The sequence below is a fragment of the Xiphophorus maculatus genome, chromosome 10 (assembly GCF_002775205.1).
Source record: "Xiphophorus maculatus strain JP 163 A chromosome 10, X_maculatus-5.0-male, whole genome shotgun sequence".
Classification (NCBI taxonomy): Eukaryota; Metazoa; Chordata; class Actinopteri; order Cyprinodontiformes; family Poeciliidae; genus Xiphophorus; species Xiphophorus maculatus.
This window is the reverse complement of record NC_036452.1, coordinates 8,568,306-8,583,853: the sequence shown is the minus strand read 5'-3', so window position 1 is coordinate 8,583,853 and position 15,548 is coordinate 8,568,306. Positions and strand designations below refer to the sequence as shown.

The window sequence follows — 15,548 nt, the reverse complement described above, 5'->3', positions numbered from 1 at the left end:
CACTAATATGCATAGTGTTGTATAACATCATGCAATGTTATGTGACCGGCCAACACAAAAAGCATGCATTTATCCCTATTTGATCTTCTTAGTTGCATCCAACTGCCATCAGCTGTGCCTTCATCAGCAAGTAAAGTCCACCTATATATTTTAAATCATCATATAAATACAGCTATACTATGAATGCTTCAGAGATTTATTAGACAATGAACAAACAGCATCAATAAGACCACTGACAGGACAAGACAACTATTTGTTGTGCTAAAGCAAGAAAGCTGTCAGACATGGTCGGAAGATGAATAAAGCTAAATACAGGACAACCTTGGAAGATAACCTGTTAGATCCCGCAAAGTGTAAGTGTAGGATCTCCACACACACAAGCTTATATATATATATATGATATTAAATGTTATATATATATATTAATATTATTTCACAGAATGTGAAGTAACACGTTCACAGAATGTGAATTAATGACGTATTTCACTTTGTGTGGCGTAAATGTTGATACAGTATAACTTCTGAACACTAGATGGCAGCAGTACGCTAATGATAAGCTATTTGCACATACAGTAGAGCCCTGTGTTGTATTCTGATTTACTTTTTAATTATTATTCACCAGCTTTGTCAGTAAAAAGTATCCTCAGCAAACACATGATGGGTCATTATTAATTTAACTCTGTATCAGTTATAACATTTGCTTCGCATTTAAAATTAAAATATGTTTTGACACGTAATTTAACTGTAAAATCACTAGTTTCTGATTGTCTTTAGAGGTGTGGCAAGGAAACTGTGAACATACATGAGGGATCTCCTGTAGTTGCTGTGACGCCACCCTGAAACCTGGCATTCAGGCTGCGGCTCCTCCAGCCTAACACACTGCATCCCGTTTTATGGGGATCCTCTCATGGCTCCATACAAGTGAACACAGAGGGATTTCACATGCAGTAATCCGGACCACAGGGATGACTGAACGAATCCCGGCGGCTCTGTTTCAGTAAGAGACGCAGTCACGCAGCTGTCCTCCTCCAGGGACGACATGATGTCTGCAATAGAGACCGGCTTGTACCAACCCGCTCAGCTGCTCAGCTGGGTGTACATGTCCTTGCAGGACGCCCCGGGCAGCGCTGTCGATGGCGGTAAGGTCGAGTCGGACTCCTCCGCTCGGGACGGGACGGAGCGCATCGCGGCTGATCTGAGCTCCAACTATCTCAGCAACTTCTTCCATCTGAACACTGAGGTACATCATGAAGCGATCACAATGATTCACACTTTGAATGGATGTTTTATTTTTATTTGCATAAAACTTTTTTTTTTAGCCATACAAAAAGAAAAAAAAACTCAGTAAATCTCACCTGCTGTAAGCCTTTCTTGGGTCGCAATGTACAGTGGGAAATATTTGAATAAGCGTTTTGCACCCAAATGTCTACAGACTTCTGGTGTCAATGTGTACAAGGTTTTTGGGCCTCACCCTTGGTCAGACGAGTTTGCACTGAAGAAGACAAACATAAAAAGGGAAACTGAGGCATTGAAGTTTAGAATTATTATGATTTTACTTTTTGTCACACTTGAACACATCTTAATATCTGTCAAAAATAGATGAACACATCTGTTTTAATATCGGCCTACTTGAACACATTTTCATATCTGTCAAAAAATACCAAGAGTAAAACAAAAAGCATATTTAAATGATGTTTTCATTTATGAAGTGAATAAAACCAACTTGACCCTATGTGAAAAAGTAATCCACCTTGGCTGGAGAGAAAAAAACTAATCAGAACCAGTCAGCCAACATGAAGTAGGCCCACTTCATGATAAGTGTGACTAAAAATCAAAAACTGTAAATTTGACAGCTAACATAAACCGAGTAAAGTAATAAAATCCAGGACAACAGAATGAATGCACATTTCAATGTCCATAATGCCTTCAGATTAAACAGACAGTATATGCAGGCTTGTCTTCATGATTTTCCCCACGGTGCCTTTGCACCCATCTCCTCCACAGGCACAAAGATGCTGATTATGTCCTGCCACTAGGACCAGTTGGAGTAATGCATGACAAAGGCATTTTGTTCTTACGAGGAAATGGACACTATTGGGTCACACAGTGAACAGCAGAGAGTACACATCTGCAGAAATTCAAAAACTGCTGGGTTTCAGCGTTGCAGGGACAAACAGGGTAATCAATCTGGGTGACGGATGGGACAATGCATGCAAAATGCTCTTCTACTGCAGAGTCACAACAATGAGTTTTTGTAATTGGGGATACAGGCAGTTCTTCTGTGCAGAGCTGAGATAAATAGTGCTCTAAGGCAGTGTTTCTCAACCTGCTCCGGTGACTACCAAATTTTACAAGGACCATCATCACAAAACATCAATACATTTCTGTTATGAAATCATCCCCACTACAACACTTGGTGTTGGCAGTGTCATGATGTGGTGGGTACCACTCCATGTTGTTTAAATCTCTTAACTATCATGATGACACAGGTGTCCGGGGGTGACAGTTTAGAGGTTAATTATGCATTCCCGGTGTGTTCAGCACTATTTCTAAGTTTCACATGGCATGAATATATACATTAAAAGAAATCATAAATCTCATGCAATGTAATTTCATTTTGTGCTCCACTTTTATTCAGAACCTGAAATGTCCAAATTTTAATTTGGAAAACTCAACAGAAAGATCCCCTGAAGTCACAAATTCCAGTTTAAACGTTAGAGTGTTGTTATTTTTCCGTCTTCTTTTTCCTTACAGGCTTTGACTAAAAGTTTCTACAAAGGCTCCTCTCCATACGGGTCCTTCAGTAACATCGTTGACGGTCTGAACTCTCTGGCAGACCACTTCTCAGATCTCTCCCTGTCCCCCGAGACGCACAAACCCAGCAAAAGGCCACCGCCCAACTACTTGTGCCACCTATGCTTCAACAAAGGACACTACATCAAAGACTGCCCTCAGGTGAGGCGTGTGTGATACTGCACATCAGGCAGGAGCAGATCTGCGAACAACCTAATGTGAAACAGCTTGTGCAGTTGTGTGGGCCATTTGAGCTGTTTGTCAAATACTTTAAAGCTCTTTGTAGAACATATGAAGTGATGTAATGTTAGAAAAATAGATCAAAAGGATTTGACTATGTTCATGAAAGAGTCTAAGATTAAATTCTCCTGCTTTCTTGCGCATGCATTCCTTCGCCCCAGCTTTTATTCTTCTGAATTTTAACTCTGATGTAAGAATATAATTTGTGCATTATTCTTTTCAGTGCAAAATAGTTTCTTCAGCACATATTTGAGTTAGATAGACCAGGGCAGGCTGGTAATGAGCAGCAGATGCCAGATTGGATCTGGGAGGCAGCCTTAATGAAAGATGATAGGTTCCTCTGTAGAACTAGGCAAGACCTCCACTCTAAACATGAAAGTAATGTTACCACAGCTTTATGTGCAGCTGTGGTTCCTCATTGATCATGCTCTCAGGGAAGTCCCTGACATTTGTAAGGTGTAATGGAAACAATTAGACGGTGAATATGATTTTTGCGTATCCGTGGAGTCTAAACTTAAACAGTCTTCCAGCATGTTTATCTGCTATAACAAAAGAATCATTGTCTGATGTAAGTCTTTTAAGGAATGACTGTTTTGTCTGTTTAAGTTCATGGCATGGGATCTCAACTTGATCTAAGTTTAGACATTTCCTTAAAGACAAGGACTTGTTGGTGTGCTTCATTTTATAGTTGGGATGTGCTTGACCTCAATATAAAAAAATGTGTCTGGTAGACTTTCTCCTTCTGATTTTCTGCTATGGAGCAAAATTCATGGTTCTATAAATTACAGCCCTCTGTGTCCTAAAACAACAAAGCTGCCACAGACCATCACACCATCAACTTGCTTGACAGTTTTTTTATGGTTCCTTTTCTGAAATGCTGCTAATTTTGCATTAGACATAATGAAACATAATCTTTCAAAAAGCCATTCTTTTTTGTAAGAACCAAACAATATGAGATTTTATGAGTTAGGTCCAGAGTTGTTTTTTTTTTTGTTCAAGCCCGCTGGATTCCCCTTTAGAGCTGCCAGCCTCGTTAACTGACTTCTTACACAACTGTTATCACCAAAAGTGCATTATTACGAAATAGTTTTCACTACTTGTTCTTTTCATTGCAGGAAACAACCACAACAAAACAACAAAAAGTAAAATGTTTTTGTCTTTGGGTTTTGAGGCTGCAGTTTTGTCCTCATAGCTGAGAATAATGAGAAGTTTGATCCACTTCCATACAGAATGCAGGTTTTGTAGGAATATAAGGAAGGAGGAGAAACAGTTTTACAGTGAACTTATATGTTCACAACTATGAACATGTACCCGTGTCTGTGAAAATAAGATGCTATCTTGAAAGCTGTAGTAATAAGCAGTTAATTTTCACTTCTGGTGGTTTATATCTTCTTAAATTGTTCCCACATGTAAAAGAACAAAAAAAGATGTTTTTTATGAACATCTTTTTTGTTCATGAAAAAGATGTATAAAATCTTTAGTATCTGGCAATTTCAATTCATATGCCTTGGTATTACCTTTTTTCACATGAGTGGTAAAGACTGATGGCCTCTTACTCCATTTATGCAGTCATTGTGCCAATGGTGGAACCCACAACTTGTTTGGTTTAAGGGTATTTGGTTCTTCATCTGTGCGGCCAGGTTGGTATGGATAATTTGTTTCACGTAATGAATTAATCATCATTTCAAAACCTAATTTAGTATTTACTGAGGTTATTCTTGCCTGACATTAAAATATGTTAGAAGACTTGAAAGGGAAGGAATACACTGTAAATGGCACTGTAAATGTTCAAAAGGCAGATTTTTACTCATGCAATATGGCATGTCGTGTTTGCAATAATCAGACTGACAGTCTTTGCAGCTGGAACTGATTTGTACTGGAGTTATAGTGATCAAGAACCAAAGATTGTTACTCAGATAAGAAAAGAAAGTTAGAGTACAGCTCTTGCCAAGCACTAAATGCCTGCTTCTTTGATGAAGCCTCAGCTGAAGCTAAAAATGTCAATGTACCAGTAAATACTTTTTGTGTTGTGTTCTCCTGCACTTATAACAATAAGAGATGTCATAGGTCAACAGTACCACTCTGAAAGCTGGGTTATTTGCTACAGGGACAGATTAAGACACTAACGGTTGTGTCTCCTTTACACATTTTGAATTGTGCAAAATCTGGAAAACATTCCTGCGATCTTTGGTTGAGTTCTCCTTTAGAAAGATGATGTCAGATATTTTGTCATGTGTTTTTAATAATTCCAATCAAAGAAGATGGTTGTGGCATTACAGTCACGACAGAAGGCCTCGTCAGTTGAAGCCGCAACAAACCGAGGCTATAACTAATGAACAATATGCTTTTTGTTCATGTTGACTGGAATCTGAAGTATTTTGAGCTTGAAACAGCTGAAATCATTCATTGGGTGGGCTTTTGATGTCTTATTGCAATGTCAGGGTGCAAAAACATTTGTTAAAGTCTAATTTGCAATTTAAAAAAAGTTTGTAAAATAATGTTTATATTTTAAATCAGGTCAAACTATTATTTAAGGCAATTATGTTTCAGTTATTGTTTGCTAGTAAAGTAGCTAAAGCCTGCTCCTGGTAAGATAATACAGAAAAGTCACAGTGCTGACAGTAAATGGGTGTATGGTGGGAAGGGCTTGGAATAAATAAGTGGAGCATTGTTTCTGTGGAGCCAGAGGTCAGGAAGTCAGCCCGCATTGTTCGCACATCTCCGTTGGCCGGAGTCATCTCCGTCTCTCTCTGCTAACACTGAGAAGCAACCATCAGACATGACATTCGCAAACAACCAAAGCAGCTGCCCGGAGACCGCCAGATCAGCTGCGTGTTTTTGGAAACACTGGGTAGTGCAGGAAGAGGGTGTATGTCTTTACAGCTACAGTTTAATCATGTTTGAATGGAGGGAAGAGCCTGCCTGGATAATCAGTCTGAACAGGGAAACTTCTGATAACTGCAGAAGGAATTCCTTGATTTATTTTTGGTCTTTGAAAGTGATCAGAGATATTTAAAGTCATAGCTTGCTTGCTGTGTTGGTTTTTCTCCACCTTACCATAACATCTGGTTTATTTGCTAAAAAGTTCAAATTTGGAGTCATTTACCCAGAGTGCCTTCTTCCCCAGACCTGCTGTGTCCCTGCATGGCTTGTGCCAAATTGAAAAGACATTTCTTATGGTTTTCTTTCAACAGTGGCTTTCTACTTGCCACTTGTCAATTCTGGTTATATTGGGTTAAAAGAGGGTAAAATACAAATGCATGCCACACTTTTTTATTTTTATACCTAAAAATTGTAGCCTCTGTATTATCCTTCCACTTTACAGTGATGGACTACTATGTGTTGGTTTATCACATAAAATCACAATAAAGTAGCAAAGAAAGACAAGAACAGTCCTGAATGGTATATGGCGCAAGTCACATTTTAACAAGTGATACTGGTTGATGTTGGTATTTTATGCTCTTTGAATAAATCTCTATTACATATAAAATATGTGTTTAGTTGTCTTTAAACAATTAACTTCATTCTAGATCTTTACCTCTCACAGGATGTAAATGTTTAGCTTTGCAAAGTGGAAACAGGTGGGGAAATCCTTGCTTAGCTCTGCCAAGCATTTTTCTTTTTCAAAAAAGTCCCCAATTATTTATTATCCACAAAGCAATGCCAAGAATATAAATGAGTAATTGTTTTTTAACCTAAGCAAAGTACATGGGGGTCTTAGAAACATGAAACACAACATAGCTAGTTTCTATGGCAACCAGTGCAGCTGCCAACTTAGGCATCACAATGTGATGATGATTTTTCAGCTTATCCTGTTGCGTTTTTGGTTTCAGCTCACTGGAGAATTTGTTTGTGGACATTTTAAAAAGTTAAATGGTTGAATGGACTGTATTTATCTGCGCGGACTGAACTGGGATCAGTTTGGAGTCTATACTTTATGTAAAAAATTTGGCACACATTCTTTGAAGGATTTCAGTTGCACTTTCTTTTAGGGACTTAGGTTTTTCCTTCTTTTGAAAACATAGGAGATTTGTTGAATTCATAGGTTAGTGAGAATTTCTGCCTATTCATTTTGGAATTTCTAAAGTAAGTCTCTGTTAGAGCTTTTAATATCTCACCTCCAAGATGAATCTGTTGGTGAGGAACCAAAACCAAATTGGACTTTTAAAATGTAAAAAACAACTCCAACCTAAAATATGTCATAGTAGTTTACGTGAGATCTTTTTTATTAAATCACATTTTATTTTATTTTCACAATAAAACATTGGAACATAATGCGCAAAACATGCACAGCAACGACAGGAGCATAAATAAATAATCAGGAAAAAAACTAAATTATACCAAATACCATAACACCAATAGTTGCAGCAAAATGTAAAAAAAAATCATCATAATATTAACTGAAAGTAAAACATAAAAGTAAAATTTATTTGTATTTTAAATCTAAACTTTTTTTGACCAGGAGTGCATTTTTGAGCAATTTGATAACTGCACCATATTTTCCAGCTATGTGCCTAAAAGCAGATGGGATTAGCCAATCAGAGTTCTTCCTCTGAGTTTGCAACTTCATCTAAAATATCTAAAATACTGTCTACTAATGAAGGCATTTTATTAAATGTAATCTTAGTACATCTGTCATTGCAGGTTCATGGGCGGGTGGTCAGTATTTCTAGCAGGCACCACAAAGGCGATGTCAAACAACCATGCACACACACATTGAGAAAGATCAGTTAACTTAGCAATCATGTTAGAGCTAGATAGAATTTAACTCAACGTTAAACTTTAATGCAACACTTATTTCTGCTGTTTAGTTTTTTGTTGTTTTTACTCCCACTGATAGCCGCTTTATCTGTCTTATCGGTTCCCTGTAAGCTGTCTGTTGTTGTTTTTTGCCACCAATCTGCTGAGGACGGCGAGCGAGATAGAGAAAACCCTGGAATGTGGGGTGGACAGAGACTCCCTTTGATAAACTGTGTCTGTCATCTCTCTGCACTAATGAACTTACCCAGGGGTTTGTGGGTTTAACTGTTTAAAACGAGTTACACAAACTGTACTACCCTAAAATCTTAGATGCAACTCAAAGGTTCACAAAAAATTAAGTTTCAGTGCCGTAACTACACATCAAGATCATAACGTAACCCTGCACAGGACTGAGGCTTCTTGATTTTTTTATTTAATGGTAATGACATTGTTTGGTCCTGCTCCTAATGCCACATGACAGTTAGTGGCTTAAAATAGAAAATAATGAAGTCAATAACAGCTTTGAGAATAAGAGATTGGGGGAAGAAATGTTGCAAATGCTTCTATGGTAGTCTTTCAAAAAAAAAATCATTTTTGTGTCCAAATGACGCAGGAGGAGCCAAAAAAGGTTAAACGTGTTATATTTGATTTAATTTTGCCTGACTTTTATAGGTGAACAACAAAATGGAGCAAAAATTAAACTGAACACATTTTCTTCACTAAACCTTCTGACCTTCTTTAAATGCTCATGTTTCCAATTCGACTCTTCTTTGTCTGCCAGCCCACCTGCCCCTGCCATTCACTCGTTGTGAAACACAATGCTGATTTACAGCTGTATATGTCATCAGCATGAAGCTTAGTCTGACTCCAGACTGAGCAGAGTGCATACTGGGAGCAAAATCTGTCTCCCAGTAAAAGAACTGATGTGGGAGAAATGGACACTAAGAAGTATAATTTGTGTGACTGTGTGTATGTGGGAATCAGCTGGGTTAAAGATTTTCTTTTGTAAGTTGTACTAATCCTGTCAGGAATTGGAATGTGCAAGCTTAGAAAAAGATTGGGCCCAGGATGCCATTTAATACATTAATGTGTCTGTAAGAAGAACTTATGGCCTTGAATTGTGAAACTAAAGTATTTAAGTCAAAGTCATTATGAAAAGAACTGGCAGCATTAACCAGGATGAACAGTAGTGCAAACCATAACAGTATTGCCTTGTTATGGTGTTTTAAACTGTTACTTTTCTGTTATTAATGGTTATTAATGGTTAACAACATTAACTATAGAAAAGGTGTGAAAAGTAATTTATGGCCAGTTTGGCAATTATTTATGTTTACAATTCTGTATGTTCAGAAATAAAAAGCCTGTTAGAGAGTGCAAATACATTTTCAGGTATATTTAATTTAGAGAAATAGTTTGGGGTGCTGTTAATTGTTGCTCAAGTTATTTTGTGACAACCCAACAATATCGCAATAGGGGATTCATTTGTATTTACCTCACTCAATTAATGTACTGAAATATAATTTTGCATATAAAAAAATATTCTGCTGCAGTTAGCTACATTTATGAGGGCCAGTAGCAATTCTTAAGCCTAAGAGTCATGTTAAAAAAAAATCTGTCTACAATTAATCAAAAATATATATATTTTAAAACTGATGTTCATTTACTTTTTGTCAAAGCCACAGAAACTCTGTTATTTAACTTGGATTAGTAGTCAAAACAGATGGACCTGCTGCAGCTGATGTCAGTCCAGGCATTCATGTGGAGTTTTGTTTCAGTGATAGTTGAGTTTCTCCATCATACTGTGGGGGTCTGATACAAATTAAACTCAGTAAGGAGAGAGAGAGTGAGCACTCAGGGTTTGTTAGTGTTGAGTAATTGACCGCATGGTGTCCCGTGGGTTTCTGTTAACCAGGTTGAACGCCTCATGGAAGCATGAGAGTGAATGACCTAAAGAGAAAGGGGTGTGCATGTGTGTGTGTGTGTGTGTGTCGGAGGGGGGGATTTGGACTGGTCCATTGTTTGTCCTGATGATTTCCAGATGATCAGGCATCCAGATGATGGTAACCACCTCCTGGGCCTCTCTCACTGAGTTGAATGGATTTTGTCCAATTTTATCTGCTGCAGCTTTAAAATCCTTTCATATTTGCTGCTCTTAATTTAAAGTGCCAGATATGATTTGTGGTTAGTTCATCACATAAGTTTTCAACCTTCACCCGATTGTCCAATCCATTTTCTATGTTTGTGGTGAACACTGGGAGCAACTACAAGTTTGCTACCCTTTATCAGATCGTCATGCCTTCCTCAGAAAGACAAAACACCTAAGATGTCTTCAGTAGCCAAACATTTAAGCATTTTGTTTGTTTCAGGTCCTGTAAATGATTGAGCTGCACAGGTTTTATCAGGTATATGTATTTAGCACAAAACAGCCAACCTGAGTTCTTAAACTCTGAACATATTTAAAACGCAATGCAAAACTATTCATGCGCATTGAACTTTTGCAAACTTTGTGATGTTAAAACCACAAACGTATATTATTTTATTGAATAATTACATCAAGATTTTGGGGTCTGTCTGCCAGCTTTTTACATTAACCAGTGTTGTTAAATAGGTTAAGCTCAGTTAATTTGGCTGGAGATCATCTGTTTACTCCAATTTTCAATTATTTCCTCAGTTGTTTGTGCTTTGGTTTTCATTTGTGTTTGTATTCTGATCATTTTTGGGTTGTTTATTGTGATTTGGATATTAGTGTATTCAAATCATTCTTCTGAGCTTGCTTCTTTAATTTCTTCTGTTCTCTGTGCATTTTTGTTCATACCCTGGACTCCCTCCGTTTGGGGGTTAGAGACCCCAAACGTCCACCAATAGCTGAATTATTTGAGACCCTCCTTGAAAAAAAGCTTTTAGCTGCCCATTTTAATAGTTTAAACACCAAAACTACTTTAACATTAATACACAATGGAAACCATTTGGAACCTTCATAGATGCATACATGCATGATCTTCTTTGTCTCCTCTCTTGGAGGTACAACCAATCAATGCCAAAGAAAAACGATTGGTGTTCCGGGATTGGCTGCTTTGCAAATGCCAGCTAACAATTAGTCAAGCAGCATTATACAAAAGTAATATGTCTTCCCAAGCTGCTTTTTCTTTTGAATATTTTACTTATCTCTCCAAAAGAAAAAAAACATAAACTAATAGCTGAACTTTCCGCAAATAATTTGAAGTTATGTTCCAGAAAAAAATCTGCAAATAGGTAAATTTATGAGCAGGCAGGGAGTACGCTGTAATTCCCTGCTCAACATTCTTTCCCAGCTGTTCAGCATTTTCCTGATCATACTCACCCAGTTCCCATGTCACTGTCAAACATCTTCAGTATGTAGGCTAGTTGGTTTCTTTTCTTTCTGTTTGTTTCTTCCACTATGCTCACATGTTTCTATCTTCTGTTCTCCTTGTGGCAACCCTGAAAGATTCTCTGTTCTCATTAAATCCTCAAATCATTAAGTTCCACATTTTTCTTTCTAACTGCCAAGCGCTATTATAATAATATGTTTTTTAAGTACTAAATGTTACTTTTTAGGTGAATTCTGATAGAAATAGTTGTAATGAGTTTTACTAACAGGTATCTGAGTAAATGGAACTAAATTAGTTTCTTTTTTTAAAATAAGTTGAAACCATTTACAATCATGTGCTTCTGTGTGTAGATGCGTCTCAGAACATTCCAATAAAGTACAATGAAATTTGTGGTAGCGAGACAAAACGTGAAAATATATATTGCCCTTTTATGCAAGAAACTGTGTCTCGATGCCTGATCCTGCTTCTATTTATATTACAATTACAAAAAGCCCTTCCTTCACTCAGCTTTCCCTGTGTTCCTTGAGTGTCTCCACTGTGTCAGGTCAAAAGTGTGAGTTTCATTTGTTGGCTGTCAGTACGTGACATCTTTGATGGGACCTGTATAAACTCTCCAGTGTTTAATGGCTCTTGTTGCCCCGTGGGCTCCACAATTTAGGGACAGTCTGTTTGTTTTGCTCTGAAGAGTGAAAGCTGTTTCCTCCTGCAGGAAGATGATGAGCTGTCCACTGTCACTGCAGGCGCCTGAGAAAGTGTGATTTTCTGTCAGATGTGACCCTCCCTGAAGTGCCTCCTGGTGGCTGAATGATGCAAGCGCAAGCCTGAAAAGGCTTCGCTGAGGCCCTGGCAGTCACAGGCTTGACATGTTTTGTTAAGCAGATGCTGTTCTGGAAATGACTAAAATAATCTGTGATGTGTTGGAGGGGTGGGGGAAGGAGAGCTTTGTGCTGTGAAAAGTGTTTTGATGAGATGCAGATTCAGTCTTATGTTTTTAATTTGAAGTGTTCATGACGAGGTTCTTTTTGTGGCTCTGTTTGGGATTTTTGTCATGTTCAAAATGTGTAGAGTTCATCTGGGTTTTATTTCCTCCCTCCTAAGATCTTTGCATTCTGATTGGGGGACTACGTCCAGTTGGGAGGGATGACTTAGACCCAGAGGTATTTGTCCTATGGCATAGGGGCCCCTCCTTTTGCCCCCCCTTCTGGCTGTGGAGTCTTTCACTGTCCCCTGGGACCACAGCTGGAGGCAGAAGGGTTATTTATAAAGGGGAAACTTAAGTTCTTTATTTTCCTCTAACAAATAAATTACAATATATTCTGAAAAAGAAAAGTTTCCATAACTTTAAATCCCTCCACACAATAAGATCTCTTTGTGTAATCTAAGGATCGCTCAGAACCATGAGGTTTAATCAGACATCAAAGCAGAGTGTGTTTCCTTTACTCCGATTGAGAAACCATAAATAATCGTCTCATTCCGGAGACAAAACTTGACTCTCTTGACCACCAACAGGGCAGCTCTGGCTTCCCATTGCAATCACACAGAGCTTTGAATTGGCTCTGGTCCAAAGAAACCAAACAGGTCCTTCAGTCTGCAGAGGAAGGTGGAGATAGGCAAAAGCTAAAATGTTTGCAAAGCTGTTGAAGGTTATGTCTCTCAGCTGGGCCCCACTGAAGCTCAGTAAAGAAAGTGTCTGTCAGTTACAGTGCATGGCAAAAAAGTACCGCGATGTATTTTCTTGTGATCTAGTTTGAAAACCAACAAAACGTGGTGCATAATTCTACACGATCTCCAAGGTGTTTGACAAAGAGTGGCATGCATTTTGTAATCCATCTCAGTTTACCCTGAAACCCATACATTTTATTTCTTTTTCCATTTAGTCGGACAAAAAATATTATAATAATCATATTTGTGATTGTAAGAGGATGAAAAAAATGTTTCTGAATATTTTCATGTCCAAGTTCAAATCAAATGAGTCCCAAATTAACAAATCACTTATTGTGACATGCATTAGAAGAATAAAGTACATCAGATGTTAAGTACCTTGTTGTGTTTTTTTAATCTGCACTGTTGTACTATTTTAAGAAAACAATATTTATGCAAAAGTGCTTTTTATTGTGTTGGCTGCATAGTGTTTTTCCAGCTCAGCTCCTGATGAGTTCTGGTATTCTGCAACAGCAGAGATACAAAGTGCTTCATTTTGTTTAAGCTTATAGTCCTTATTTATTAAATGTGCTATAATACTATTGTTTTAAAAGATTAAATCATGTTTTGTTTTACTTATGTAACAGATTAATCTCCTAAAGCTGTTTAGCTGCGTTTGTTTTCCAGCAGTGTTTAAAATGCTGATCCAACAATGAGGTTCCTAGCAACTGTTTTCCAACTGTTTTTCAGGCTCGACCCAAAGGTGAAGGCCTGACCCCATACCAGGGAAAGAAGAGATGCTTCGGGGAATATAAATGCCCTAAATGCAAGAGGAAGTGGATGAGCGGCAACTCCTGGGCCAACATGGGACAGGAGTGTATCAAGTGCCACATCAACGTTTACCCTCACAAGCAGGTAAAAGTGTACAACTGAGTGTATCAGTAGTCTTAGCTGGTTGAGTCAAAACTCTTGCCCGTTGATTTTGTGGTTTTAGAATTGGTGCCTGTTTCCAGCGACAAGGGCATTTTAGAGGAACCAACTTACCTAACCCTCATGGTTTTTTGGAAAGACAAGAAAACAAATATTTGGGGTGATTTTCAGAAGAATAGTTTTTCGCCTACCATATGTAACAACCTGAGAAACAATTACGTTTTAAGTGTGATAAACACTACTTTTAAAATAAATATTTTCCTTTCATTTTGTAATTTTCCCACTGCTATGCGTTGGTCTGTCCCATACAATCCCAATAAAGTGCATAGGATTTGTTTGGCTGAAGCATGATCAAATGCAACGCAATGAACCAAAGATTTACATTTGTGATTTCTTACTTTCAGAGACCTCTGGAGAAACCAGATGGGTTGGACGTGTCAGACCAGAGCAAAGAACATCCCCAGCACCTGTGTGAAAAATGCAAAGTACTCGGCTACTACTGCCGCCGCGTGCAGTAGGATGCTCTGCCTCTCCTTGCTGAGCGCAGACTCCTTCAAAACATTCACCGTTCCATATTTTACCATTTAAAACAAGTAATAATGAATCATTTCTGTACTGTAATGAATCTAACATAAGTGTCATGAAATAGGTTTTCTGAAAAACTCAATCTCAGTGGATTGAGATGCGTCTTTTAGGTGACTGTTATCTTCATGTGAAATCTCATGTATTACCAAAGAACTGAATTACTGTGAATTTCAAACAAGATTATCTGTCTGTTTCTACATGACAGAATAGAGTTTCAGATCAAAAAGTCTTATACATGTTTGTATATTTCCAAACTAATTCACTGTAAATGTAATCATGTTTTCTGTATAAAATATGCAAGTCTTTACTAAGATGTGTATGCAGTATTAATGCGTTTCTGCTGTTCTCAGTACTGGTGGGTACATCTTTTTTATGTTTTGCTGCGTATTACACATTTGAGATGAATATATTTGACTGTACCGTCAAGTCTTACTGTGATTGTTAGGAACACACCAGCTTGGTGTTTCAGAATGATATACTTTATTAATATAGGAAGCTATAATGGATATATAGAAGACACAGAGCTCGGAAGACTCACCAAAGTGCCCTTAAGGATGTAAGATGGTACTTGTTGCTTGGGACCAAAAAAGGGATAAAAACCTGAAATGCAGCAGATGTTGTGAGGCAATAATCACACATTTTACGGAAATTATAAAACAAATATGTGAAGTTCAAAATAATGTGCCTTATTTGAATAACAATAAACAAATCCCTTGAGTATTCTGACATTGAAACGCTGTGTGTGGGTTTTTTTTGTGTGGTTCAGTATATAAAAAGTTTTGCATTCTTCTGTATTTCTGTGGATGCTAGAATTCATTTTCTTGGTTTTATGTGATCTTACATCTGGGCTTTAGATATCCATATGCTTGATTGAAATTTGCTTCCTTCGCTTTGAATTGTTTTTATTTTTAAATTTCATTTTAAACTGAGCAAAATCAAAAGAGTCAAGTGACAAGGCTGAGAAGTGATACTTTCCGCTTAACTAAGCAGATGTTAAAAATTCTGAATGTTTCATTTGGGACTGAGTCTGGAAAATAAAAGCCAAGTTTTCCAGACTCTTTGTCAAAAGCCAAAATACAAAAGCCAAGTATTTTGTATTTTGGCAAAATACTTAGCTGGCTTTTGTTTTCCAGCAGTGTTTAAATTCAACACTGCTGAATTTAAACCCCACTCTGTGTTTATTGCAATTGTTAAAGATTTGTAAGAAGCCCAATTTCCCTTTGTTGTTGTAGCATTTATTGCAATTAGCAACTGATGACTTAATCTCAC

General features: G+C 37.6%; 1 protein-coding gene across 1 annotated transcript; it reads left to right on the top strand.

Annotated features, from left to right (window-relative positions):
• The first annotated feature begins 486 nt into the window (after window positions 1-486).
• LOC102224620 (zinc finger CCHC domain-containing protein 24-like) lies at window positions 487-15,009 on the top strand. Its single transcript, XM_005794592.2, has 4 exons — window positions 487-1,240; window positions 2,755-2,955; window positions 13,515-13,679; window positions 14,099-15,009. Exons 1-4 carry the CDS (start codon window positions 1,040-1,042, stop codon window positions 14,210-14,212), a joined length of 681 nt encoding a protein of 226 aa, XP_005794649.1. The 5' UTR covers window positions 487-1,039; the 3' UTR covers window positions 14,213-15,009.
• Window positions 15,010-15,548: the final 539 nt, after the last annotated feature.

Excerpts from the sequence above, each read along its gene's own strand:
- LOC102224620 (XM_005794592.2), top strand. The coding sequence starts at position 1,040 with ATGATGTCTGCAATAGAGACCGGCTTGTACCAACCCGCTCAGCTGCTC. Across the intron at positions 2,956-13,514 it reads ACATCAAAGACTGCCCTCAG|GCTCGACCCAAAGGTGAAGG; the intron begins GTGAGGCGTGTG and ends ACTGTTTTTCAG. Across the intron at positions 13,680-14,098 it reads ACGTTTACCCTCACAAGCAG|AGACCTCTGGAGAAACCAGA; the intron begins GTAAAAGTGTAC and ends TCTTACTTTCAG.